The 24,742-nt window shown below is 41.8% G+C and overlaps 2 protein-coding genes and 1 long non-coding RNA gene across 4 annotated transcripts in view; 2 read left to right on the top strand and 1 right to left on the bottom strand.

The window, feature by feature from the left end:
- RPL31 (ribosomal protein L31) overlaps positions 1-5,733 on the top strand; it is a 7,981-nt gene extending 2,248 nt beyond the window's left edge. Inside the window, exons 2-5 of the mRNA XM_028727922.2 lie at positions 2,167-2,273; positions 4,189-4,314; positions 5,216-5,328; positions 5,667-5,733. Of these exons, the coding sequence (XP_028583755.1) occupies positions 2,167-2,273; positions 4,189-4,314; positions 5,216-5,328; positions 5,667-5,698 (378 nt within the window). The 3' untranslated portion in view covers positions 5,699-5,733. The remainder of the gene's footprint in view (positions 1-2,166; positions 2,274-4,188; positions 4,315-5,215; positions 5,329-5,666) is intronic.
- A 248-nt stretch (positions 5,734-5,981) lies between these two features.
- Positions 5,982-24,742, bottom strand: part of TBC1D8 (TBC1 domain family member 8) — a 47,795-nt gene continuing 29,034 nt past the window's right edge. For both annotated transcript variants that reach the window (XM_028727917.2, XM_028727918.2), the window contains exons 6-20: positions 21,351-21,558; positions 19,493-19,687; positions 18,594-18,764; positions 16,315-16,465; positions 15,360-15,574; positions 14,412-14,529; positions 13,441-13,726; positions 12,503-12,632; positions 12,197-12,295; positions 11,431-11,499; positions 10,451-10,694; positions 9,746-9,811; positions 9,289-9,378; positions 8,785-8,885; positions 5,982-6,888 (exon numbers count right to left, since the gene is read on the bottom strand). In XM_028727917.2, coding sequence (XP_028583750.2) covers positions 6,436-6,888; positions 8,785-8,885; positions 9,289-9,378; positions 9,746-9,811; positions 10,451-10,694; positions 11,431-11,499; positions 12,197-12,295; positions 12,503-12,632; positions 13,441-13,726; positions 14,412-14,529; positions 15,360-15,574; positions 16,315-16,465; positions 18,594-18,764; positions 19,493-19,687; positions 21,351-21,558 — 2,596 coding nt within the window. In that variant the 3' untranslated portion in view covers positions 5,982-6,435. The remainder of the gene's footprint in view (positions 6,889-8,784; positions 8,886-9,288; positions 9,379-9,745; positions 9,812-10,450; positions 10,695-11,430; positions 11,500-12,196; positions 12,296-12,502; positions 12,633-13,440; positions 13,727-14,411; positions 14,530-15,359; positions 15,575-16,314; positions 16,466-18,593; positions 18,765-19,492; positions 19,688-21,350; positions 21,559-24,742) is intronic.
- LOC144327540 (uncharacterized) lies at positions 12,629-13,385 on the top strand. The gene is made up of 2 exons (XR_013392650.1): positions 12,629-12,788; positions 13,171-13,385. It is a non-coding gene; the product is annotated as an uncharacterized LOC144327540 (long non-coding RNA).

A 24,742-nucleotide genomic window follows, 5' to 3' on the forward strand; every position in this document is an offset into this window, starting at 1 on the left:
TTCTAGCTGACACTCAGCGTTCTTGGATTACTGGTTGTGCTTTTCCTTCACGGGCTATATTTTTCTTGGGGGTAGGAGGGTCCCCCCCCTTTGTCCCTAAATCACACCATTGCAACTCTAATCTTGTTGGCACTTTCCTTCTATTAGTGGAACTAGAGCATATAGAGGAGAGCAAAGGCAGGGAGTAGATGGCACAAAGGAAGAATCAGGAAGGAAGAATCTTTCCATTCACAATGCTGGAGTTGCAAGTGTACTTTCAGATTGTGGCACAAGTTTGAAAGTATACAGTGGTGCCTTGCAAGATGAAATTAATTCGTTCCGCAAGTTTTTTCTTCTTGCGAGTTTTTCGTCTTGCGATGCACGGTTTCCCATAGGAATGCATTGAAAATCAATTAATGCGTTCCTATGGAAACCGACTTCAGACCAGGTCCGGGGACAGTCTGTCCCCCGACCTCTTCTGAAGGCTGGGGGGGACAAGGGCTTTTCTTCCCACCCCCAGCATTTTAAAAAACCCCGGGACAGCGGAGGGCTTCTCCGCTGTCCGGGGCGATCTTAAAATGCTGGCGGGCGGCATTTTAAAATCGCCCCGGGACAGCGGAGGACTTCTCCGCTGTCCGGGGCGATTTAAAAGCCCCTGGGAAGGCAGGCAGGGGGGACAAAGACATTTGCCCCCCGCCCTCCTTCAGAAGAGGTCCAGGACCTCTTCTGAAGGCTGGCGGGGGCGAAAGTCTTTGCTCCCCCCCCACCTGCCTTCAAAAGCTGTCCGGCCAAGGCTTCGCGGACCTCTCCTGCCTTCAAAAGCCGTCCGGGATAGCGGGAAGCGTTTCCGTGCTATCCCGGACTGCTTTTAAAATGCTGGCGGTGGGGAGCAAAGCCTTTCGGCCCCCGCCAGCCTTCCTGGACCTCTTCTGAAGGCCGGAGGGGGGGGGGAAAGGCTTTGCTCCCCACCGCTAGCATTTAAAAGAGGTCCCCGGAGATTTCCCTATGGGCTTTCGTCTTGCGAAGCAAGCCCATAGGGAAATTCGTTTTGCGAAGCGCCTCCAAAACGGAAAACCCTTTCGTCTAGCGGGTTTTCCGTCTTGCGAGGCGTTCGTCTTGCGGGGTACCACTGTATCTGCCTTTTCTTTTTCTGTCTTTTTTTAAATGTCCACATTAGATGCTCAGATCCTAATTGCAGATTTTCCACAGGCATCTGGTCAGAACAGGATATTGTACTAGATGGGCTATTGGCATGATCTGACAGGGCTGTTCTCCTGTTAAAAAAAACATTTTTGAGATTCAGCAGAGTCAGCTGCTTGTTGTGTAGTAAAGTAATTCTAGCAACTGTGGACTCAACATGAGAGTGAGGCTGGTAGAAAATAAGACACTGGCATTAATAAACTGGAAGCTTTAGGGGATTTGTGCAATGGTGGTGAAGAGTGTGAGCCATGCTGAATTTTAAGCACTCAAGTTGGTGGCCTAAGGTAAGCCACTATTTCTGAATCCTCCCACAGTTGAAGTATAATAATATTCACCTGGCTCACAAAGTTTATGTTAGCATTAATGGGGTAGTCTATGTGAAGTGCTTTGACATGCTACAAGCATTGCATATAAATAGTAGGTATTAGCAGAGCTGGTTTCACTTCTGTGGAGGTACTTGTTACCTGTACAGGTACTGTGTTCTTGCACATGAATGGTCAGAGACGAGTCATGGATGAGAGGGACTCCTTTATATGATTAGGATCACAGGGCGGTTAACAATATAGAAACATAAAAATACATAACAGTAACAATTGAAAACAATAATTACCCAACAGTTTTAAAGGCCATGGAGTGTTAAATTAGCCAGAGGCCTGGAAGAATAATAATGTATTTGCTTGGTGTCTAAATACTAATAGCATGTCAGAGAACACAAGGAGAGACTGCAACCAGGCTTTTCAAAGTCTTTTTAGAATTTTAGTCAACAACTAAAATTGTGGCTTTACATACTGGATGGCCTAAAATCTAGGCCATCTATTCCAGAAGGAGGAAATGCTGAACTCAGAGCCTCTGCATTTGGCAGATGTCTGTTTCTGTCATTTTTGCTCTTATCATTGCTTTGTGGAGCTACTATTTAAGAAACAATGATGATGATAGTATGTCATATTGTGCTGTGTAAAACAAGGCTTTTTGTGTTTTGACGTGCAGATGGCTCCTGCAAAGAAAGGTGGTGAAAAGAAGAAAGGACGATCAGCCATCAATGAGGTGGTTACTCGGGAATATACTATAAACATTCACAAACGGATCCATGGCGTGTAAGTGGCAGTCCTTATTTTTTGTTCTTTCATTTTTTGAAAATGTGTTACACTGTTACTCAGTGCAGAAATTGGTCCAAGTGACTGTATCATCAAACATTACTTTGGAGTTGTAAGCTTTGTTAAAAGCTTAGAAGTACCATACTGATTGTTGCCTTGTAAAGAATCAGTTGTACTACAGAATATCTCAAGTTCTGTTGTAAGCCAAAAGGGTTACAGGTGGTCCTTAAGGCCCTTTTATATTCATGTGCAAAGGAAAATTCAGCTGTACCAGATTTTATGTTAAACAACCAAAAGTGTACTGATTTGAGTTAGCAATAGTTACCTAATATTATAGTTTACAGGAATTGTATTCACAGGTTTTAAAGAAAGCATTTGATTGCGAAAATAAATATGAATACTTATTTGCTGAAAAACGGCAAAACCTACACACACACTGGTACCTCAGGTTACAAGCGCCTCAAGTTACAAACTCTGCTAACCTTGAAAAGTTACCTCGAGTTGAGAACTTTGCCCCAGGATGAGAACGGAAATCGTGTGCTAACTGCGCAGCAGCAGCAGCAAGAGGCCCCATTAGCGAAAGCATGCCTCTAGTTAAGAACAGTTTCAGGTTAAGAACGGACCTCCGGAATGAATTAAGTTTATAACTAGAGGTACCACTGTGTGGGTGGGTGGGTGGGTGGGTGGTTTGGGCCTCCCTTCAGTGTTCCAAGATGTGTGATTGGGGATGGGCAGACAAGTAAAAAGCCTGATAGAAAACAGCTTGAACCAATAAGTAAATGCTTATAATGAGGCGTTGCAAATGCTTGGCCAAATAACATAAATATGTTGACACTGCTATTGTAATTAAACTCACTGGCATCCTGGCTTTGGGTTTAGGATGCAAAGTCACTGTTAAATTCAAGAGACATTGGGTAACTTGTGTAATGTTGGCACTATGATTGAGGGGGGAAATAGTCTCTTGGGTGTACTGTTGATGTACAATGGAACAGGTTTAGCGTTCTTCCTGTTTATAATGGGAGGTATTCGGAGTTCATGCTCTAGTCACAAATCTGAACAGGAAAAAACAGTAGCTTAATTTCTGTACATCCATGAGTTGTGAAGCTGATTGAATCTTTCTGTGCTTTCATCTCATCTCCAGATGAGCTGGCTTAGTTTGTGTTTGAAGTATAGTTAATGGAGTGTGGAAAAGCAAAATTTTTGCAGAAGTCAGTTCTTAGCTTTGACTTTTCTGAAAAATCTTCCCTACAGCAGGCCCAGAATGAGCTGGGTATTAGAAGGCAAATAAGAAGATTCTAATATTTATGATTCATCAGAAACTCAAATTTTGCCTTTGTAAGCCCAATTATCATAGCCGAACCTCCTCAAATTACTTCTAGGCCTTTTCCTAAAAAGTAATAAATAGCATAATAAAGAAAAAAGCCTAGCTTTCTCCACCAGCCCATCTTGGTAACTAGTGGCTTTATGCAGGTTTTATATACTGTAGGTGCGGATGAGGAATTTTCTTCACAAGGGACCCCGTTGCATGCTGATCGTGGCGAGACCAAAGTCAGAAGTGGGCAGAGCAAGAGATGCAACTTGCCTTTGAAGGGCAGGGAACATTCCAGCCGCACAAAACTCAGGCTGTTGTATATGTGCACACATCCACCCTACTCCTCCCACGGGGTTAAGACTCATTTCTAGTCAGGCGAAAGCACCTGAGGAGCAAGAAAGATAGGGGAGTATGGCTTGAGGAGAGTCCTGAGTCCATAGAGAGGCTTGGATGGCCACATTTGGCCCCTGTTCCTGAGGCTCCTCATCCCTAGGGTATGCTATTCAGATGCTGAAGTCTAGGCACAAACAGGGGTTCCTGAGGTTTAGGAGTAGTGTGTGTTTGTTTTTCATTTCGCCTACTGGATATTTTCTGTATTCTCAGTGGCTTCAAGAAGCGGGCTCCTCGTGCTCTCAAGGAGATCCGTAAATTTGCAATGAAGGAGATGGGGACTCCTGATGTACGCATTGACACCCGCTTGAACAAGGCTGTCTGGGCAAAAGGAGTAAGGTATCGTGACGAACTTTTTTTTAGTACAGAGGGACACTCTAATGTTACTGCACTAGTACACATGTGCTTAGGATATGGTGTTAAGACATTACACTGTATATTGGTGCAATATTTCAAAAACGTACCATTTGCCAGTCATTTTAGTGGTGGTTCAGATACATCTAGGCACTGCTTCTATTTCTATTTAATATCCACTTTGGCATTGTGATGTATGACAGAAGTTACCGGGGGGATTGGCAGCTGCATTTCTATGCTGAGTACAGAAGAGAGAATTATTACCCTTCTCTGTCATGCATGGGGTTTCTATCCATCTATTGGTACCAGGCCAAAGCTTAAATAAAAGGCTGGTATCATAGTACTTTAATTAATGGGAATAATGTTATGGTTCTCAAATCCCTTGAAAAAACAGCTAGTATTTGAAATGTGGTTCTAAGTATGTTATCTGGGCTGAGCATTCTGTATTTTCCTGGAGAATTGCTTCACACTGGAGCAATCTTCATTCTTAAATGGATTATGGAACTAATGCTGCTCTTAGAATACACTGCTTCTGGGCTAACAGGATGTGTTACAAGAGTAGGTCTGATCCAGGGGTAGCCACAGTGGTGCCTTCCAGATGCTGCTGCACTCCAGCTAGCATCTTCAGCCAGCATGACCAATAGTCAAGTTCTTTTTCATGATGCTTATAAATCGTGTTAACTTATAAAAATAAAAAATGGCTAAAATGGCTTTTCTTGCCCCTTGGACATGAAGAACAGCCTTGAAGGGAAAATTATTAAATGTTAGGATTGCAGAACTGGAAATAGGTGGAGTGGAACTTCCGTAAATGTTGGTGTTGAAATATGCAAACACCCCTCCCCCATGATTTAATTGTATCGCAATCATACTTTCACCCTTTTTATAGGAATGTTCCTTACCGTATCCGTGTGCGTTTATCCAGAAAACGCAATGAAGATGAGGATTCGCCTAATAAACTGTATACACTGGTCACATATGTGCCAGTTACCACTTTCAAAAGTAAGTCCCCCCCCCCCCCCGATTGTAGAATAACGAGGAGGGTTGCTGCCCTGGACTGTATTTCTCACAATGTCAGAGATATTTTGTGTGTGGCTGGTCGCCATTTGTTGTCCCTACCCTGGTGAACAGTATCTATCTGCAGAACAGGGAGGGGAGGCAATTTGTAGCATTTCCTCTCTCAAAGTCTCCAGAGAGTTAGGGGCCTCTGGACTTTTGGGAACCTGCAGGAAGGGAAATTGCCTTCCTTCCCCATTCCACACTATAATCTAAAATTAATGCATGCTGAATATGGATTGTGTATTCAACTTTAACTAACGCAACTTCCTCCTTTTTTACAGGCCTACAGACTGTTAATGTGGATGAAAACTAATCTTTCATTACAATAAAAATGTTATGACATTACTTAAGTCTTTTTTAAAGTCTAGTTATGAGGCGATTCAGGTTGCTTTGGCTCCCAAACTGGCTGACTAAACATTTCTTGAAATTAAATCTTTGGTCTTCTGTTGACTGCAACTCCTGTCAGCCGCAGCCAGCACTGATATTCCTTTGATGGTCCAGGAGCAACAGATCAATTTTAAGACAGCAATATGGAAATGTGGAAGAGTGAATGACTGCAGATTCATTTTGAAGGTAAAGGTGCTATTTGAAAAGCAAAAGTTACAAAGGCATTTTTATTGAAATGTGCGCACACAGAGACATGAAAAGCACAGTCCATGTACACTGAACATTCAGCAAGACATACAAATCTTGATGTCTTGATTTGTATATATTAATATATATTAATGGTTTCAATTACCAGCATTGAAACAAGTATTCGGTATTAGTGCAAAAAAGGCAACTGTACATAAAACCTGCAGTCGGTAGTCAGACGACACTTTCAAACCAGGAGCTCAGCTTTTTGTCTTTGAAATATTAACACATCTGCAGCAGTATTCAAAGGGAAGATGGCCTTTTCTTCCTAAATTACATTCAAGAAAACAAACGTCAAAACCACATTAAATGTGTTTTGGTTTTAAAGCTCTTCAACTGAAAATGTATCAAAATAGTCCAAAAAACTTAATGTTGCAAGATGCGCTTTGGTGTAACATGAACTGCCTGGGAGATTTGCTATGGTACACTTAAAGGTTCGGTCTCACCTCGTGATGATGACTGGCTGGTGCCATTTGTTTTGAAGGTATATTGAGCTACCCTTGCATTCTCCAGTTTTAATTTGAGGTCTAAGGATTTTTCAAAGAAGTTGACGAGTGACTGTTCAGTTAATAGTGAAGCCAAGATGTGTTCAAATGAAACAATCCAATCCCCATCAGTTATTGGTAAAGACTCTGCATTCTTTGGGGTCTTCACAGTGTCAGTAAAAACCACATCCTGATCAGAGGTAGATGCCTCAGTCTGGAAGTCCTCAGTAAAGTCGTCTGAGCCTGAACTGCTGCTTCTCTGACCCACTTCTCCAATCTGGAGTAACAAAGTAGTCACTGTGGCAATGGCTTGATACAACTCGTTCTCCTCTGGGTCTTCATGAAACATGCTGTACAAGGTCTTGCAGAACTGGATGAACTCTCGCTGAAAAACATGACATGCATTTTTGTTTGTTGCCTGCAGTCTTAAAAATGGAAAGACTATAATAGATAACTAATACCACCTGCCTGCAAGGGAAAAGAATTAACATGCACATTTATAATCCTCAAAGTAATTACACAAACTTTGCTTATATGGTTCACAAACAGGCAGTTTAACTGTTAATTGGTTCCCTAGCACTCAGAAATCCCTGTTTAATGTTTCTGGGAGTAACTGTTGAAACAGGCACACAGTGGTAACTCTCAGAGTAAACTCCATTGCTAATGCTATGCAGAGTGCTCCAAGATACATGGCAAACACAATGATTGGCACTTTTCAGGAATCCTCACAAGTCTAGCTAAGACATTTCTTATACAGACGGCAACCATTTTGTGTGGGGTTCCATTCCTGGCGTGCCCTGCTCCCATTCTGCCCTATTCTAGGTCCAAAAGGACCTGCGTATCAATTGGACATACAGTGGTGCCCCGCAAGACGAACGCCTCGCAAGACGTAAAACCCGCTAGACGAAAGGGCTTTCCGTTTTGGAGGCGCTTCGCAAAACGAATTTCCCTATGGGCTTCATTCGCAAGACGAAAGCCCATAGGGAAATCTCCGGGACAGCAGGGAAGCGCAGCGCGTCTTCCCCACTGTCCTCGGACCTCCTCCGAAGCCGGGCGGCGGGGCGGGAACACCTCCCGCCGCCACCCGGCTTCGGAAGGCTCCTCCGAAGCCGGGCGGCGGGGCAGGAACACCTCCTCCCGCCGCCCAGCTTCGGAAGGATGCTCCGAAGCCGGGTGGCGGGGTGGGAACACCTTCTGAAGGCCGGCGGGGGGCAAAAGTCTTTGTTCCCCCCTGCCTGCCTTCCCGGGAGAGCGGAGAAACGCCTTCCCGGAAGGCTTTTGAAGGCAGGCGGGGGGGAGCAAAGACTTTCGCCCCCCGCCCGCCTTCAGAAGAGGTCCTGGACCTCTTCTGAAGGCTGTCGGGGGGCGAAAGTCTTTGTCCCCCCTGCCTGCCTTCCCAGGGGCTTTTAAATCGCCCCGGACAGCGGAGAAGTCCTCCGCTGTCCCGGGGTTTTTTAAAATGCTGGGGGTGGGAAGAAAACCCCTTGTCCCCCCCCCCCCAGCCTTCAGAAGAGGTCGGGGGACAGACTGTCCCCGGACCTGGTCTGAAGGCGGTTTCCATAGGAACGCATTAATTGATTTTCAATGCATTCCTATGGGAAACCGTGCATCGCAAGACGAAGAGACTTGCGGAACGAATTAATTTCGTCTTGCGAGGCACCACTGTACATAAAATGGTAAGGCAACAGAAGTGATTTAATTTATCCGCAGCCCCAAAAAGATACTTCGTTAGCCCACTTAATGTTAAAGCGAAGAAGGGCTATACAGCGGGGAGGGGGTGACATTGTGTATCTGCCGAAATTGAACATGGGACAGTGGAAGAAGGGAAGCCTAGATGCGTAGGTTTCTGTGGAATCAAATTGGACTGCACTAGGACCAGAGTGTGCAAGCCTCCAAGGAAAGGCTTCTCTTCAGACATCCATTCTCGCTCTATGTTGGGTCAGGGAGTGGCCTGCATTACTGCAGTTGGTTCCAGTTTTGATATGGTGACATCTAGTTTTAACTGGCCAGTGGGAGAGAAGAACCACTGTCTCCACCCCCCCCCACCACTGCCAGATGTTTGTCAACAGGTTTCCCATCCCTGAACATAATTTTGTCAAAATTATTCCCATGAGCCTTGAGCATTTTCATGAGTATAGTGAGTTGCTAGAGGCTAACATTACATGTTTACTCCACAGACAAAGATAGGTGACCAAATGTGGAAGTGGCTTAGGCAGACCAATAGATGCTTACGTTGTCAAAACTCTTGAGAACTGCATCTTAACATCTCATCATGTCTTACCTGGCACATTTTTGGTAGCTCTTTTTCAGCCTTGGCATCTTTTTCTTTGGCTAAGTCCTTCAGCATCTGCTTCAGTTGTTTCTGATAATCTATGGTGTCACCTGGAAAGCAGGATATAAATGACATTACAATTCATTTCGACAAAGGAGGAAGGAAAATGTAAATAAAATGAATTTAGGGAGCTCTGGTGAATCAGACCAAAGTCTAGTCTAACATCCTGTTTCCTACAGTGGCCAGCCAGATTCCTCTTGTGAGGCTCAAATACAGGACGTGGGGGAAATAGGTTCTCTAGGAGCAAGCTAGAGGCTTCAGAGCCTTACTGCCTCTGAACCTGCAGATATCATGTGTAGGATATAGCCATCGTCACTGACAGTTTGCTTTTGTTTTAAGCCCTTTAAAAAATCATCCAAGGTGGTGGTCATTAACACAGGCAATGAATTGCATATGCTAAGTTGGGGCAGGGTAGGGGGAAGCAGATACCCATTTGCAAACCAGATCACTTACCATTTGATTTTGCAATTACTAGCGGCCTTGAAGTTGACAACAAAGGATTCTTCAGTGGTGATTGGCTGTCCCTGTCTTTTTCTGTGAGGGCTACAAAAGAGACCATTGATGATCACAAAATGTTTATTTTAGGCGTAACAGTTCCTTGTGAGTTCCTACATTTCCCCTTGTTTTCCCTTGTGGCCCCTAGGGCTGAGGGAGAGGCTCAAAGGCCTCAGTGCTCATGCCAACTTCATACAAACATTTTGGACCCACCATGAACGGCCTGTTAGAGGAGGAATGTTACTGGCTCATATAAAGGGAGGGCAAGTGGTGCTTCAGGAAGAAACTGCAGGATATCAAAGCTGAGTCACTACGTATACAACTGCACTTTAAACACACTGGCTTTCCATAATATAACAAAAAAAGGATGATTCAAGCAGTACGAAAAGGGAGGGGGGTCCTGTAAGATTCTTACCAGGAGGAATGTGCAGCTTGTACAACAGTTTTATCTTTTCATTCATTTCTCCATTGTACATAATATCTGTGTGAGGAAGAAAGTGTATCAGAGGCTTGACCTTCATTCTTGAAGCACGAAGGAATAAAACTATGTGAGAAACCATCATAGTATCTGCAGACAATTTGGTTTAGAACCTAATCTACGCGCTTGACCCTTGTGTAAATATCAAAAGTCATATAACTGAACTGTGGGCTGGAAGGCACTTGATTAAGAATGCCTATTGTCCCCAGTTTGCATCTCAAAAGCCTCCAGAGACTTTCAGATAGAAATAAGGCCTCCTGCTGAAAAACAAAACACTTGCAGATTTTAAAAACGAATCTAAGCCACCTGTAAGGGAAGCTATTTCCTATCCTTTGGCCAGGCTAAGATTTTAATGGTTCCACAGGCACTAAGGGATTAAAAAGGGACTGTTAAATTAATGTAAGACTTGTAGAAAAGCATATTTGAAGCTTCCACTGTTTCTTTGTAGACAACAGCATAAAATCTCAGGACCCATTGCAAGGGTGTCACAAAAGGTTTTGTGACCTGGAAGAATCCTAAAAAGAGACAAATTACCAGGAACACGCACACCACATGACATTCTGTCATCCTGACTGGTGTACACCTGCACACCCACTTCTGATAAGTTCCCAATGGCTGTTGCATCTTTAGAGATGTATTTACCTAAGCAGCCAGCGAAAGCTTTGAATTCAATGAGATGGTCCATGTTTTCATCCAAAAGCCGGAATGTCCTTTCTGCTAGAACTTCAGTATGTTCACCACATGTCCAGGGTGAAACAAGTTTATACAGGTTAGTGAACTGCCGAGAGTCAATTCTGTATTGCTCTGCGTAAGGTCTGCTTGGATTGTGGCGCTGAATTACAACTGCACTATTCCATTCCCAGTAGCAGCTTATTAGATGTTCTTTCTAAGGAGAATTTTAAAAAAATAATGAAACATTAGAGGGGGAAAGACCCAGATACAATTACAAAATCTAGACGTAAAACAATGAACCTGCAAGCACTCCTGAATATGGCTCTTGCCTTTGCACAGTAACTACATTCCAGTATGTTTTCTACACGCACCCTTCTCAATCCAGCCAAGTAGGAGGCATTTCACCACCATAGGACACATTCCATTCACATAAAAGCAGCCAAGAAGGGGGCAGAGCAGGCTATGGCCTGCTGAAAGTCGCTAAGGCTAGGCAGAGGAGGGCTGCAAATGGGCCTGTGTTCTCCATCCAACTTACCCTATACCTTTTTTTTAAAAAAAGACATTGACAGGGAAAAGGAGCCATTTCAAAGGCTCCTTTAGAATAGGAGAAGGGAATCTGACCCACCAGCAGCTGTTGGAACTATCATCCCTGACAATTGACCATGGGATCCAACAACATTTGGGGTCCAACAACATCTGAAGGCATGCAGGTTCTACACACACACACACACACACACACACTTTTTACATCCTTGAAAAAGCTACCAAGGATAAAAAAGAAATAGCAAAACTAATAGTATGCAAGACAGGATTGTCTGGTTGATTTCTAAGATATCTATCTATAAGCTTAGATATAGATCTATAGATAGACCTGAGGATGGCTAACACAGGATATAACCATACAATATTCTTTTCTGGGATTACATGCATTTTTTCAGTGTTTTGCATACCTTAAACAAGCCATACAGTTCTTCCAAGTCTTCTGGAGCGATGGAGACATCCGGGATGACAACTCTAAGCTTAAGAGAAAACAGGAGTGAGCCTAGTGGTAACCTGGCATAGCTGCTGGCAATATCACTTCTCACAGCAACTTAGTATAGTTAAAATCTGGAATGCTTAGGTATTCCACCTTTCTTGTGTGTTACCTTCTTGTCTTGTTTTAGAATCGTAATCTGACACCTGTTTTATCAAGTCATCTCCTGTCTATCTCTTGCCCACCCAACACTAAGTATCAGCCACGTTCTCCTACATGGCAGAAAAACAGGGAATGAGAGATAATCTATTGCTGTCCTCCATCGCCAAGATCCCTAGCCCTTTCAGTTTACAGCAAGGTGTCTGCCGCTTGCTGGACTAATTTGCCCACAAGTAGAGCTACCAAAATCACCTGCCAAGATTTTGTCCCCTTGCCCTATTTGTGAGGCAGAGAAGCACTTTCCCATTTGGACAAGAAACAGAAATAACAAATCACAAGTGGCTTAACTCCTCTCCTTCCGCAGCTTTAAAGCAGAGACATTTCATATGGATTGTGCCATTCACAATACTGAACAGCTCTGTAATTTTAGGTGTCACATTTTGCTCCTTTTAAAAATCAAAATTAATCGTTAGGTAGATTTTCATATGTTTCAATCTATGAGCACTGTAGAAAACCCTGCTTATGGCATGTGCCTAGCACAATTTTAAAATAAATGAAACATTCTAACTTTTGAGCATTCTCACCACGTTCTGTTTAGTGGTTTCTTCGTGGCTTTGCAGAACACGGATCCTGTGTTTGTAGCGCATGTGCTCAATCTGCTCCACAGAATGGTCTCCAAATTTCTAAAATATAAGAATCGATTTTTGCTTCAGCCTGCATCTCAGTGTACATTTAAAAATATATAATATAGCCAGTATGTTTAAACCAGAACATGTACCATATTTACCATAGTTGTGCTATCTGTATTTTGACTCAAGTTAACATAAAACTGATATTTAAACACTTAGTGAGTTTCCAGCCAGAACGTCCAACTACCATTTCACTGTTACCTCATAAGAATCCCGAATTAGGTCTGCTATTTCTGTTGTAGGACAGGGCTCTATATCATCACTGAAAAAGGCATGCTGGTTGCCAATCAGGGGCAAAGGGCTTTCCTCATTCTTAACATGATCTAAGAACCTGAAATAAATAAAGAAAAAACATTTAAATCCACTTTCTGTTAATGCACTCTATTACACTCAGTGAAAAGCAGTCCTAGATTTCACTTCTCATTTTTTAAATAAACACCTTACTGAACCAGATCAGGCTTGTTCTCTGCCTAGAAGCTGTTCCCAGGTGATCATAAAAAAAAGGTAAAGGTAAAGGTACCCCTGCCCGTACGGGCCAGTCTTGACAGACTCTAGGGTTGTGCGCCCATCTCACTCAAGAGGCTGGGGGCCAGCGCTGTCCGAAGACACTTCCGGGTCACGTGGCCAGCGTGACAAAGCTGCATCTGGCGAGCCAGCGCAGCACACGGAAACGCCGTTTACCTTCCCGCTAGTAAGCGGTCCCTATTTATCTACTTGCACCCGAGGGTGCTTTCGAACTGCTAGGTTGGCAGGCGCTGGGACCGAACAACGGGAGAGCACCCCGCCGCGGGGATTCGAACCGCCGACCTTTCGATCGGCAAGCCCTAGGCGCTGAGGCTTTTACCCACAGCGCCACCCGCGTCCCTCAGGTGATCATATCCCTTTATGAAGCCAGGAACTGCAATTTTCTTTGCTTTAGGGAAGAAATTAAAAGTAGCACGACTTATCAAGTTTCTGGAATATGTGGTTCTTTTCTTTGAAAACAGCTACTAAAAAGCATAGTAGGGAGGCAAGCGTTGTCATTAAATGTTTGGAACAAGTTTCTCTGTATCATTTTATTACTGTTAAATAAACAATTTTTTTTTTTAAAGCAGCCGTGTTAGCATTGCAGCACTGAAACATAGTAGTCAGAACAATACCTGCTCAGAATCATCAAGGCATGTCCATCATCTTTGCTGTTGCACAGTTCTACAGCGTTGGCTTCAAGGATAGCCAAGCCAAACTGGAAAATGGCTTTGATCCCATCAAAGAAGAAACAGTCGACAACATTAACAGCACTTTCTAGGGGCATGATACTGAGAAAGAGAGTGAGGAACCACGACAGGGAAACGGAAGCCAGTGTGGAAAGGTCTTTCATATGTTCAGCCAGTTCTGGCAACCGCTCCTTGATTAGCTCTTCGAATATAGACTGATCCACCTGAGCACCTGGAAATCACAGTGGATAACGTCAGCCAAGGTTGAAATAAATAATTCCTTTAGCTTTATAATTTAATACAATTATTTTATGGATTCAAGCCTCATTCCTCCTCTTAACAGATCACAATATTGAATGGTTTCAAAGCTTTTTAAAGGGGTGGGGGTGGGAAAAGCATCTGTAACACCCTTTGGGGAGCATCTATGAAATAATAATATGGCAGAACTTAACACTTCAATATAAAAAGTGCAATAAAACGTAAGTACTATCTGAAACGGCTGTCAAAAGAAAGTGGCAACAGGGGATTGATGCAATAAAAATAGAGCATTTCCATCCGCTACACATACAATACGCAACCTAATCTCAACTATGAAAAATAAGCCATGGAGCCGTTTTTATACTGCCCAATATAAAGAATCCAATGCCCATATAAAAACTTCAGGAGAGGAAAGGGTTTAATATAGAGCAGAGTTTATGTCACCAAATTCAGGTAATAGAAAATCGACAGGAGGTGTTGGGAAGCTGTCCAGTTTTTGTTGCTGGACAAAAACTCCAATTATTCCTAAGGCTATGGGGACTGGAGTCCAACAACATCTAGAGAACCAAAGTTTCCCAAGCCCTGATATGCAGTGTGTTGACTGTTTTATTTCCCTAGGAATCAGTAAAGAGAGTAAGAAGCGAACAGGAGACTCTCACCTATCACCCGGTGATTAAAGTAATCTGGAAGCATCCTCTCGCACACAGCGACGAGCAACCAAAATGCTTCTTCCTCTTTGGCATACAGCAACAAAACAGAGGCTAAGATATTCATGGACTGTTAGAAAGTCAAAGAAGACAATTTTAGTTGCTGCAACCCCTTTTAAAAACATGTAATGAGAGCTTTAAAAAAATAAAATCATTAGAACTGAGGTTAAATAACCTACGTAAAGGTTATGTACAGACAGACGTTTTCCCAGCAAATTTGAAACCATACTGGAACCTGGTTAGCTTTGGAAAGGTGCTAGAAGCTTTACTGCTGCACCACCAGGAGCACAAAACGTATGGATATAGCTTTCAACCTACATAGTGAGGGACTTCTGTTAATTTAGTGTTTGTATAACAATGTAGGCGTAATGAAACAGACAACAAAAGCTTGCTCCAGAACTGAGTTCTCATTCTTTCACTATAAGCTTCTGAAAGTGATGAGAACATGGTGTGGGTCTCCCCACCTGTAACCCAAGACAAAATATCTCCTCAAGGCAGGGGTCTTAGAGTTCAGCAACAGCACAGCTGCTTTGTAGCATCGCCATTTAACTGATCTCAGGACACAGAGCTGAGAAAAACCTTTGTTCAAAGCCACCTACAAACAAAGAGCTCACAGAAGCTGAGAGGCATTTCACAGGTAGTCTCCCTAATGGCCACATTGCTAATGAAGAGAAGAAATAAATGAAGCACAGCACAGTGGAACCATCTTAACTTGCACAGAGAGTAAGCTGGCCAATTGCACTTCACACAGAAAGTGAGACTGGGGAAAGGGTGAGACAGAAGCTGTCGCCTTTTCTACTGACCACCCCCTGCCTGAGTGCATCTCCCTTAACATGCTGAAGCCTGTGATTTGCGAAGGAGTTCATCTACAAATTGGTGGCGTAATGGATCTTTCTTTACCTGGCAGTACCCAATTTTGGGGTTTCTGTGTGCGTAAGCTGTCAAAACTCTCCTCAATGCAGCTATGCCCGTTTCACTCTGGAAGGCCGGGTGCTCAGGTAACGAGCGATGCAAGTCACGTTCTATTTCCTCTGTTGCTATGCAACACATGCCCATGGACACCTCCACTAAGTTTTCATAGTAACCAGGGTGGGTATACAAATCTGTTGCAGCATCTGAAGAAAAGGAAAAGCAAGAACTGAAGATTAGTTATGAATCCAAATATAAATATATGCTATTTGTCAAAGGAACAACTATGTGAAACTAGATTCTGAATATCCAACATATTCCTAAATAAAAATTACTCCGGAACACACAACTACATTTTTGTAATATGAAACACTGTGCAGAAGGAATGTGAGTTTGAAAATACTTCAATAACCTAACTTGCTATATATGGTAAAACTTGCTAATTTACATAAATATGGGGCCAGCAGTATAGGATTCTCTGTCTTAAATCCCATTTCAAATAGAAGGATTTAATCGTGCAAGTGTTGCATATCTGAATCACAAACACTGTATCAGAGATTGTTATCTTATTCCAACAGTCCTGCTTTTCGCTTGTAGCAAAGGAAATGGCAGAGGAAGTCTTAAGCGTCTCATTTCAGCTTTTTGTGCCAAGTATAACATCTCTGCAATGTCTGCTGATATAAAGGCTATTATTTTGGTATAAAGACCTTATTACTTACCATTTGTATGAAACAAATGGGTATAATTTAATTACCTATAGCCCTAAGCAGCTAGCAGCGAAACATTTCTCTCTCTATGGGCTGTACCCAAATCACCTGGTTCTTTTCCATTACTAGAAAATTAAATGGGGCCATAAATCTAGTCCATTTCCCTTTCTCGCTTGCTTCTTTCCAGGGTGAAATACCTGGTTAGGTTTCTTGGAAAAGTCACACCGCAGAATTCTCACCTGAGAAAAAGAGCCACAGTTTGCCTCGTAAAGATTCTGGAATGCCCATAGCAACCAGTTTCCTGATTTTTTCTGTTCGGAACATACAGACAGTTCTGCCATACTCATCAAAGTGATCATTCCACAGGCTCTCTTTGATTTGCTCCCTAGACTGAAAGCCAAGAGAGGAATGTTAAATCCATCATATTTATACAAGCCATGATGCAATGGAATAGCCTCTCGTTCAGAGAAAGCTATTTGTTTGTAGTGATGGACAATGCAACAAAAAATAGACTACAGAATGCTGTTACAGTCCTGTATATTGGTCAATATTTATGCAGCTCCAAAGCAGCAGGAAGACAGCTGCAAATATGAATATTATCTGGAAAGCCTGTATGCAAGCCATTAGCCAGTTATGCAACAGGGAAAGCAGAAAATTAGGAAATGTCTAATTTCCTTTAATACTTATATCCTGCTTTTTCCTTCTAGCAAGAAGTCTAGAACAGCTGGCAAAAAGTGCTAAATCGTCAATTTTAAATATCAAAATTACAATCAATATAGGCAAATCCTAGAATTGTAGAGTTGGAAGAGTTCACAAGGCTCATCTATAGTCCGACCCCCTGCAATGTGGGAATCTTTTGCCCAAAATGGGGCTTGAACTCATGACCCTGAGATTAAGAGTCTCATGCTTTACTGACCGAGCTATCATTCTAGACAATAAAAAACAGTTCAGTACAATAGCACAGGGAAAGTGAATATGCAGATGCTCATGAAGTCCAACCACAACTGGAGGACCACAAGTTCTCCATCCCAGCCATACCAGATCCACAATGACAAACTAACATATTACTATTACTATTATTTATTATTATTATCAATAGCCAGGCAGAGGGCCTTCTCGGTAGTGGTGCCTGCCCTGTGGAACGCCCTCCCATCAGATGTCAAGGAAATAAGCAACTATCTTACTTTTAAAAGACATCTGGAGGCAGCCCTGTACAGGGAAGTTTTTAATGTTTAATGCTGTATTGTGTTTTTGATATTCAGTTGGGAGCCACCCAGAGTGACTGGGGAAATCCAGCCAGATGGGTGGGGTATTATTATTATTATTATTATTATTATTATTATTATTATTATCCCGCCCTTCATCACAAGATTTCAGGGCAGTTCACAGGATACAAATACAAGGTAAAACTGCCTTACTAAAGCACAAGTAAAACAAAAAACAATAACCACCCCTCCCACAAACACATTTAAAAGGCTGCAGAATATTACAAATACAAAATACAGTTAACATATAACACTTAAGAACAATTTATATAAAACACAGCAGTAACATATCAATATTTAACTAACTAAACATCTCATGTAATCCAATAAGAATTGTACAATTGTAGATATTGTTTTATTGCTTTTTAAGCTCACTGAGTCATTTGCATTATATCTTATTTTTATCTTATTATACACCACTTTAGCAGCTTTCGACTGTGAAACAGTTTATATGCAATCACAAACCATCATAGACAATTACGATGAAATGCACCAGAAGAAAAGTCAGAGCATCACACAGTCTCTTGGGACTATTTCCTACATTACATTTTTAAGACTCTATAATGAGAAGCTTTTGTAACAACTCATTATCATATTCTCAACATAACCTGCATCTGTTTTGAGGAGGTATTAAATCATTCCTATGACACAACTTGCAAAACCGTTTCTACAACTTCGATTTCAAAATGAAGAAATGGTCCTTGCTCAGATACAGACGGTATTTGCTCCAACCTATAGCATTTCCTATGTACTATAGGAAGTATATACTATATATGCTACAAACAAAGGAATGGGCTAAGGAGAATAGATTGCAGAAGGAAAGGAAAGAAGTCATTAATGTAAACAAAGGAAGGAAGGCCTCAGTCCTATAGTTTAGACAGATGTTTCTCTCTGAAGAATTTCAGAATGCCACCTCCCCCAAAAAATCATTAAAATGCAAGGTTCATCATCATTATTAACAACAACAACAACAACAACAATAACAACAATTAGATTTCTATACTGCCCTTCATCTGAGGATCACAATATGAACCCACAAAAATATAACATAGTAGCAAACAGAAGCAATAACCCACCCACCCCATTTAAAAGGCCATGGATTGTTTAATTAGCCAAAGGCTTGGGAGAAGAGGAAGGGTTTTGCCTGGTACCTAAAATATATGTAATATTAATAGCATGTCAGATAATTCAAGGAGAGACTGTGAACAAGCTTTTCAAAAGTCCCCAATAACTAAAATTGTGGTTTTACATACCATTCTAAAATCCAGACCATCTATTCCAGAAGGATGAAATGCTGAACTCAGGGCCTCTGCATTCAGCAGATGTCTACTGCTGCTGTCATTTTCACTCCCGTTATTGCTTTGTGAAGCTACTATCCCCAAGTTCCCAATTTCATAATCTGCATGTGTTGAATGAGAATTTTGCTGCACAAGTAAAGGGGGGGGGGAACAAACAGAATCTGTTTCAAAGCTTTATTGTGTAGATCCAATAACAACAACTAAACATCTACTAAACTTGTTTATCGACCGACTTTATTTTCTCTGCTTTGGAATAAGAAGCACCTGAAGCCAGCTGAAAGCACATTAATAAAAAATCCCATGAACTGCCTCTAATCCATACACAAAATCCATAGCAAGTAAAAGGAATGTAATTCTCTAGTATACGCAAGCCTGTCATGCCATCTCTTTAGATATATATTTCAACTATGCTCACTACACTTTTTTGCTCTTCTACACTATTTGGCAAATTAGATGTGAAACTAATTATGTAGATGATGAAAATATAAACTAAGGAGTGTTACAGCTATAAATTTACACAGCACTATAGTGAGTAAGTGCACATACAGGACTAAGCAGATGTCATGAGCTCAACCACCAACTCTTCTTCCCTATATCTTCAGAATATATCATCCTCTTTCCTCTAGCTAGAAGTGGGTTACAAATCGGGGTGATCCTCCAGCTTTTTCCCTGCTAGACCTGCATTTCTTATCTCCGCAGCCACATCGGGAAAGAGAGCATGTTTAAATTATTGTTTGTCACATCTTATCTTTAAAAAATGAACCCATTTATAATACCAGTAGTATTCTTCTAGTTTTAAAGGTACTAGCAAAATATACTGAGCATACAGCTGAAAGAGGTTAGACATTTAATACCATCTCTTTGCTTTTCAAATTTCTATGGAGCGATGCGTTGCTAGCCTTCACTTTCTTTAATCTTAGAAGCAGATTCTCCACCAGGGTATCTCTGTCCTTCAGCTCAATGAACTGAAAGGCCGTCTTGCTTTTTATGCTAATAATGATGGGATTGGGAAGAAGGCTAGTGTCCTCCATCTTCTCAATACTAGCTACCTGTTAAAAAAAAAAATGAACACAATATATATATTCACATCAGAGATCTGCCCCAATGCCAATAAAATAGAAAACCTAGTATAAGGTACAGAAGAAACAGCAAATAAGTCTCTGCTCTTTGTTAATGGGCCGGGGAATGTAGGGGTGGAAACAAGAAAAACCTGTCTGAGGTAACTATTTTTTTTATTTTGAAAATCCTGTGCTGTACATTCTTCCCATGTCAAGAACCCCTCTAACTCAATATGCTTTTTATTTTTGAAGTAAACCAGACAAGATCTGGTTGCCTTTAACATCACCAGTGCGAGAGTCAGTGTGGTGTAGTGGCTAGAGTTACTAGACCTAGGCCACGGGAGACCAGGGTTTGTATCATCACTCGGTCATAAGGTTCACTGGGTCAACCTTGGGCCAGTCACAGTTGCTTTACCTCACAGGGTTGTTGTGAGGATAAAATGGAGAGTGGGGGAAAGTTGTATACACCACCTTGGGCTCTTTGGAGAAAAGGTGGGATATAAATAGAATAAACAAATAATGTACACACTTGAACGTCTATGCTTTTCTTCAGGTAAAGGTAAAGGTACCCCTGCCCGTACGGGCCAGTCTTGCCAGACTCTAGGGTTGTGCGCTCATCTCACTCTAGAGGCCGGGGGCCAGCGCTGTCCGGAGACACTTCCGGGTCACGTGGCCAGCGTGACAAAGCTGCTCCAGCGAACCAGCACCAGAGCAGCACACGGAAACGCCGTTTACCTTCCCGCTATAAAGCGGTACCTATTTATCTACTTGCACTTAAGGGTGCTTTCGAACTGCTAGGTGGGCAGGAGCTGGGACCAAACGATGGGAGCTCACCCTGCCGCGGGGATTCGAACCGCCGACCATACGATCGGCAAGTCCTAGGCGCTGAGGTTTTACCCACAGCGCCACCCGCGTCCCTTTTCTTCAGGTAGTTTGTGATAAACTTTATGATGGGGAACACCAAGGTCTGCATCCAAAGGACCATCATACTGGTTCCATTGCCCAAGAGATCTTTAGACATAACAGCAAACCCTTTTTTTAAAACCCAGAAAAGTATGACAAATAATTTGATTCTGCACGAGGCTCTGCGTCTCAAAGGTCGAAAGAACCCACTTGCCTAAGTACTTAGGAGTGCCTGAAATAGCTCTTTATGTGTGTCAGGATCTAAGCAAGATCGCTTACCAGACTCCAAAGGTGCAAACCAGAAGAACTCCCTACCTTCATCCCCGCAAGCAGATTTTAGAAATCCCACTTCAAGACATAAGCATGCATGGAAAGGGTAGGGAAAATTCATTGTGAGCATAGCAGACTGGCTAAAGATTGTTAGAGTGTAACTGGTTTGAATTAAGAATTTCTACAGCGTTTTCACATTAGCTGGTGGCAAAGTTTCTTGTGAACACATTTTATAGAGCTGCACATCCAGGATTAATATTGCTCAGTGGAGAGAAGCCAATTACTTTTTAATTGGCAACCCTGGACTGATTGTTAAGTACCACATAACTGCTCAACATTACCTGAAGCATACGCGCAATGAGTTGTTATACAGCTTAGGATAAACAAACAGATAGAACTGTTCTCACATTTAAGTATCTTTTTAAGCAGAAAGGTGGTTCGTTAGAAGAATTATGGATTTTCAAAGTGGCAAAAGACTAACCTCTACAAGTGGAATTAGAACATTACAGCAGCCATCTTCTTTGCTAGCAAAACAGATATAGCTATCGGAGGCAAACATCTTTCCAACTGTGTGACAGCGGCTAAAGGGAGTCCACAGGGAACAATCTGCAACTTCGTGCAGCTTTTCCTTCTTTGGTAACCGGAAGAAAGCTCTGAAGTACTCATTCCGTGCTCTGAACTCAAGATCTCTTTTGAAAGAAGCAACAGAACAAAAGGTTTTTCAAAGGCTGAAACTTAAAGCAACTTGATTTGCTTTCTTATTTAACAAAATAAAACTGCAGTAGGCCAATTCACATGTCATGGTAAGCCATAGGCTCAACAACAGATTCCTCACCATGAGCCAGAAAGCAGGCCGATAACCATGGCTCGAATCTCACTTCCCCCACCCTTCTCCCCGCGATGTACCCAGAGGAAGCAAACCAGAGCGTTTTTTTAAAATTTGTTTCCATTAAGCTTCAGCTTCAACAGGCTAATGGCATTTTGCCCGCCTTTGGAAGATTCTCACTGGCATATTTACTGCAGTGGCAAATGAGATCCATTTCGATTAGCCAGGAGTTGTATTCAACGCTGCAAGTGGGGCGTTCCACTCACGAAATAGAGTTCCCCTTCACCTCCTCTCCCCATGCACCTGCAAAATCTGCCTCAAGGGTTCCCAAGTGATTAATCAGGCACATATGTGTATGCACACAAACCCCTTACCCTATATAAGCAACACAAGTATGATATGGGTGCCTATGAATATACCAGTTTATCACTTAAGTTCTACAGTTCTCTTCATAGCACATTATTTTTTTCTTCAAAACAGTTTGCTTTAAGGAAGAAATAGTCTCCCTCTCTGTTTCAGTAAAAGAATGCAAAGTGTGGGCTAAAGAATCTAAGGAGTGCCTTCTGGCATCTGTGCTTCATTTGACAACAGAAATCCATCAACTCCCCCTGCTCAAGTAGTTTTAAGAATTTAGAATGCCTTTTTCATTTGTGACAGCAGCTTAATAAAACAGCTTGGTGGGCCATTTTGCTTAGTACAGAGGACAGTTTTGCAACCATTTCAAAATCCAGAACAGATAGGGTTGCCATATTTTAAACAGTGAAAATCCACAGATTGATTGATTGATTTGTCAAAGTTGTTTAGTTTTGGGTGCAAAAGCAAAAATAAAATAAAATAAAATGCTGTTTTTGAGCTACCTTTATGGAAAAACGGCAAAAACGGCACTGCCGACATGGGCTGTCGTATGTCCGGATTTTCCCGGACATTTCCCCAATTTCTGCCTGGACACTGCTGCTGACTGCGGTATTCCAGATATGTCTGGGAAATTTTGGATGTATGGCAACCCTAGAACAGACTAGCTGGACTTCTGAAGCAAGTCAGAAATTTTTTATTTTGTTTAAAGACAAACAACAGAAAACTGTAGTCAAAGGAAGAAAAGATTGTGTTTACAGTCAAAGTTTCCTCACAAGAAAAAAAATAATCACCTGACAAAGTCAACTAACAATCTGCTAGTATGACTAAGTGTTGCATTGGCTCAGCACAAAAATATTTTTCCATTCTGACCAAAACAGAGTTGAATCAGTGACAACATCTCCAGTTCATTTTGTAGAAGCCTCTTTGCCAGTATCTATATGAAGGGTGAGTGAACTACTCTCTCACGAAAATAGTTTCTAAAATGCTTGTTCTTGGAAAGACAACAGATATCACAGTATACTTTGTACAATCACTGTATATATTAAGCTTTAAATATGTGTATAAAATACACCTATATAGTACTTTTTAAATTTAGGGCTTTTTAGCAGAGTTGAGCTGTTAGATGCCACTCATGCTCAATGTAAATGGAGAGATTTTGTTACACTTTATGGGAGAGTTGTGATAACTTCCTATTTTTAAAATTCTATTTTATGCATTTAAATACAGCATTAGCAGTATGCATTGAACAAGGGGGAAATACAGAGAATAGCTGACCAAAACATTTAATATCATTGACTGCTGAGTGGCTAAAGTGTAGCACAAACTAAAGTGTAGCACAACACAAACTAGAGCCTTGCACTGGGGCAGCGTTTCCAAAGGGCTCTCAGTATTTCAGAAACACATGGGCCCTACATCTGTTGGGAGGGCCATCCCTCCATTTGCGCTGAGCTACATAGGTGTGCATAGGACTTCTAAAGTGCAGCATGGCTGCAGCGATTATCTCTCTCCTTGCTCTTCAAGTCAAACTTGATGGTGATGGAACTTGCAGTGCGCCATGGAATGAAGTGTAAGGGGCTTTGGTGGGAAGGGGAAATCAGCAAAAATCAGACTTCTTCTTGCATAAGTGGAAGTGCCTTCCACTCACACAAGGAGTGAACAGCTCTGTATTTAAGGCATTGCTTTTAAAAAGACTTAATGTGGTTCAGTGTGAGAGAGACCTGCTCTATTATAAGGAATGTGCTTATTTTTGTACTCTTTGAAAAAGCTGCAGCAGCTGGAAATGTGTTGGGCCACAGAATGAAGTAATCCTTTATAGCAACTTTACTTAATTCCATAATTCTTCGTCCACTCTGTAAACCTTTGCTTGAAATATCCTTCTAAGCAAGAAATCATTTTGAAAGCTTTAAGTGTGGTCCCACACAATAGCTATAAAGAAAGAAAATGTGTTGGACTGCAAAGAGCAAACGAAACAGAATAATAATCCTCAGTACGAAAATGTTTAAGAACCACAGGTATGTGACATAAATAGCGTAACATATAAAGAATTCTGAAGTTTAAAATGGCATTTTGTTTAATACCATATAAACAAAGAAATTCATGCTGCAGATTTGGAAAACAATTCTAACTTATTCTGAACACTGAATTTCAAGGGGGAAAGGTAGACTTTGGAGAAAGTCCAGCTGTGCCCCCAAACTGCTGCTTTTAATACAGGACTCCGTAGAGTGTGGCTGCCTACTGCACTAATTATACACACTAAGAAAATCCAGGCAAGATTATAAGAAAGCAGCTGCTCAATCATGCAATTCAAACCAGAAAATGTTCATTATAAGTTGCAATATCACATAATGTAGCAAAATAAAATGCACAAGCAATATCACATATGTAGCAAAATAAAATACACAACGTTTTTGTGCTTTCCACATTCTGGGCAAACAGTCACACAGAGTCCATTAATAAGAGGACGTTTTAAAACACTCATATTAAGAAGATCTTATGTCTGGGTACTGTTGAAAGCATTTCGGGGCATTTAAAATAAAGAGCTTTTGTGGTTATGTAATACTTCAATCTCTCTTTGCTTTTGGGAGCAAATGCTGGTTAATTCTTCTGTAATTCACTGCCTGAGCATTATCCTTTATTATCCTAGGGGTGGGGAACCTGTGGCCCTCCAGATTTTGTTTGACCACAACTTCCAT

Source organism: Podarcis muralis, chromosome 4 (assembly GCF_964188315.1).
Source record: "Podarcis muralis chromosome 4, rPodMur119.hap1.1, whole genome shotgun sequence".
NCBI lineage: Eukaryota > Metazoa > Chordata > Lepidosauria > Squamata > Lacertidae > Podarcis > Podarcis muralis.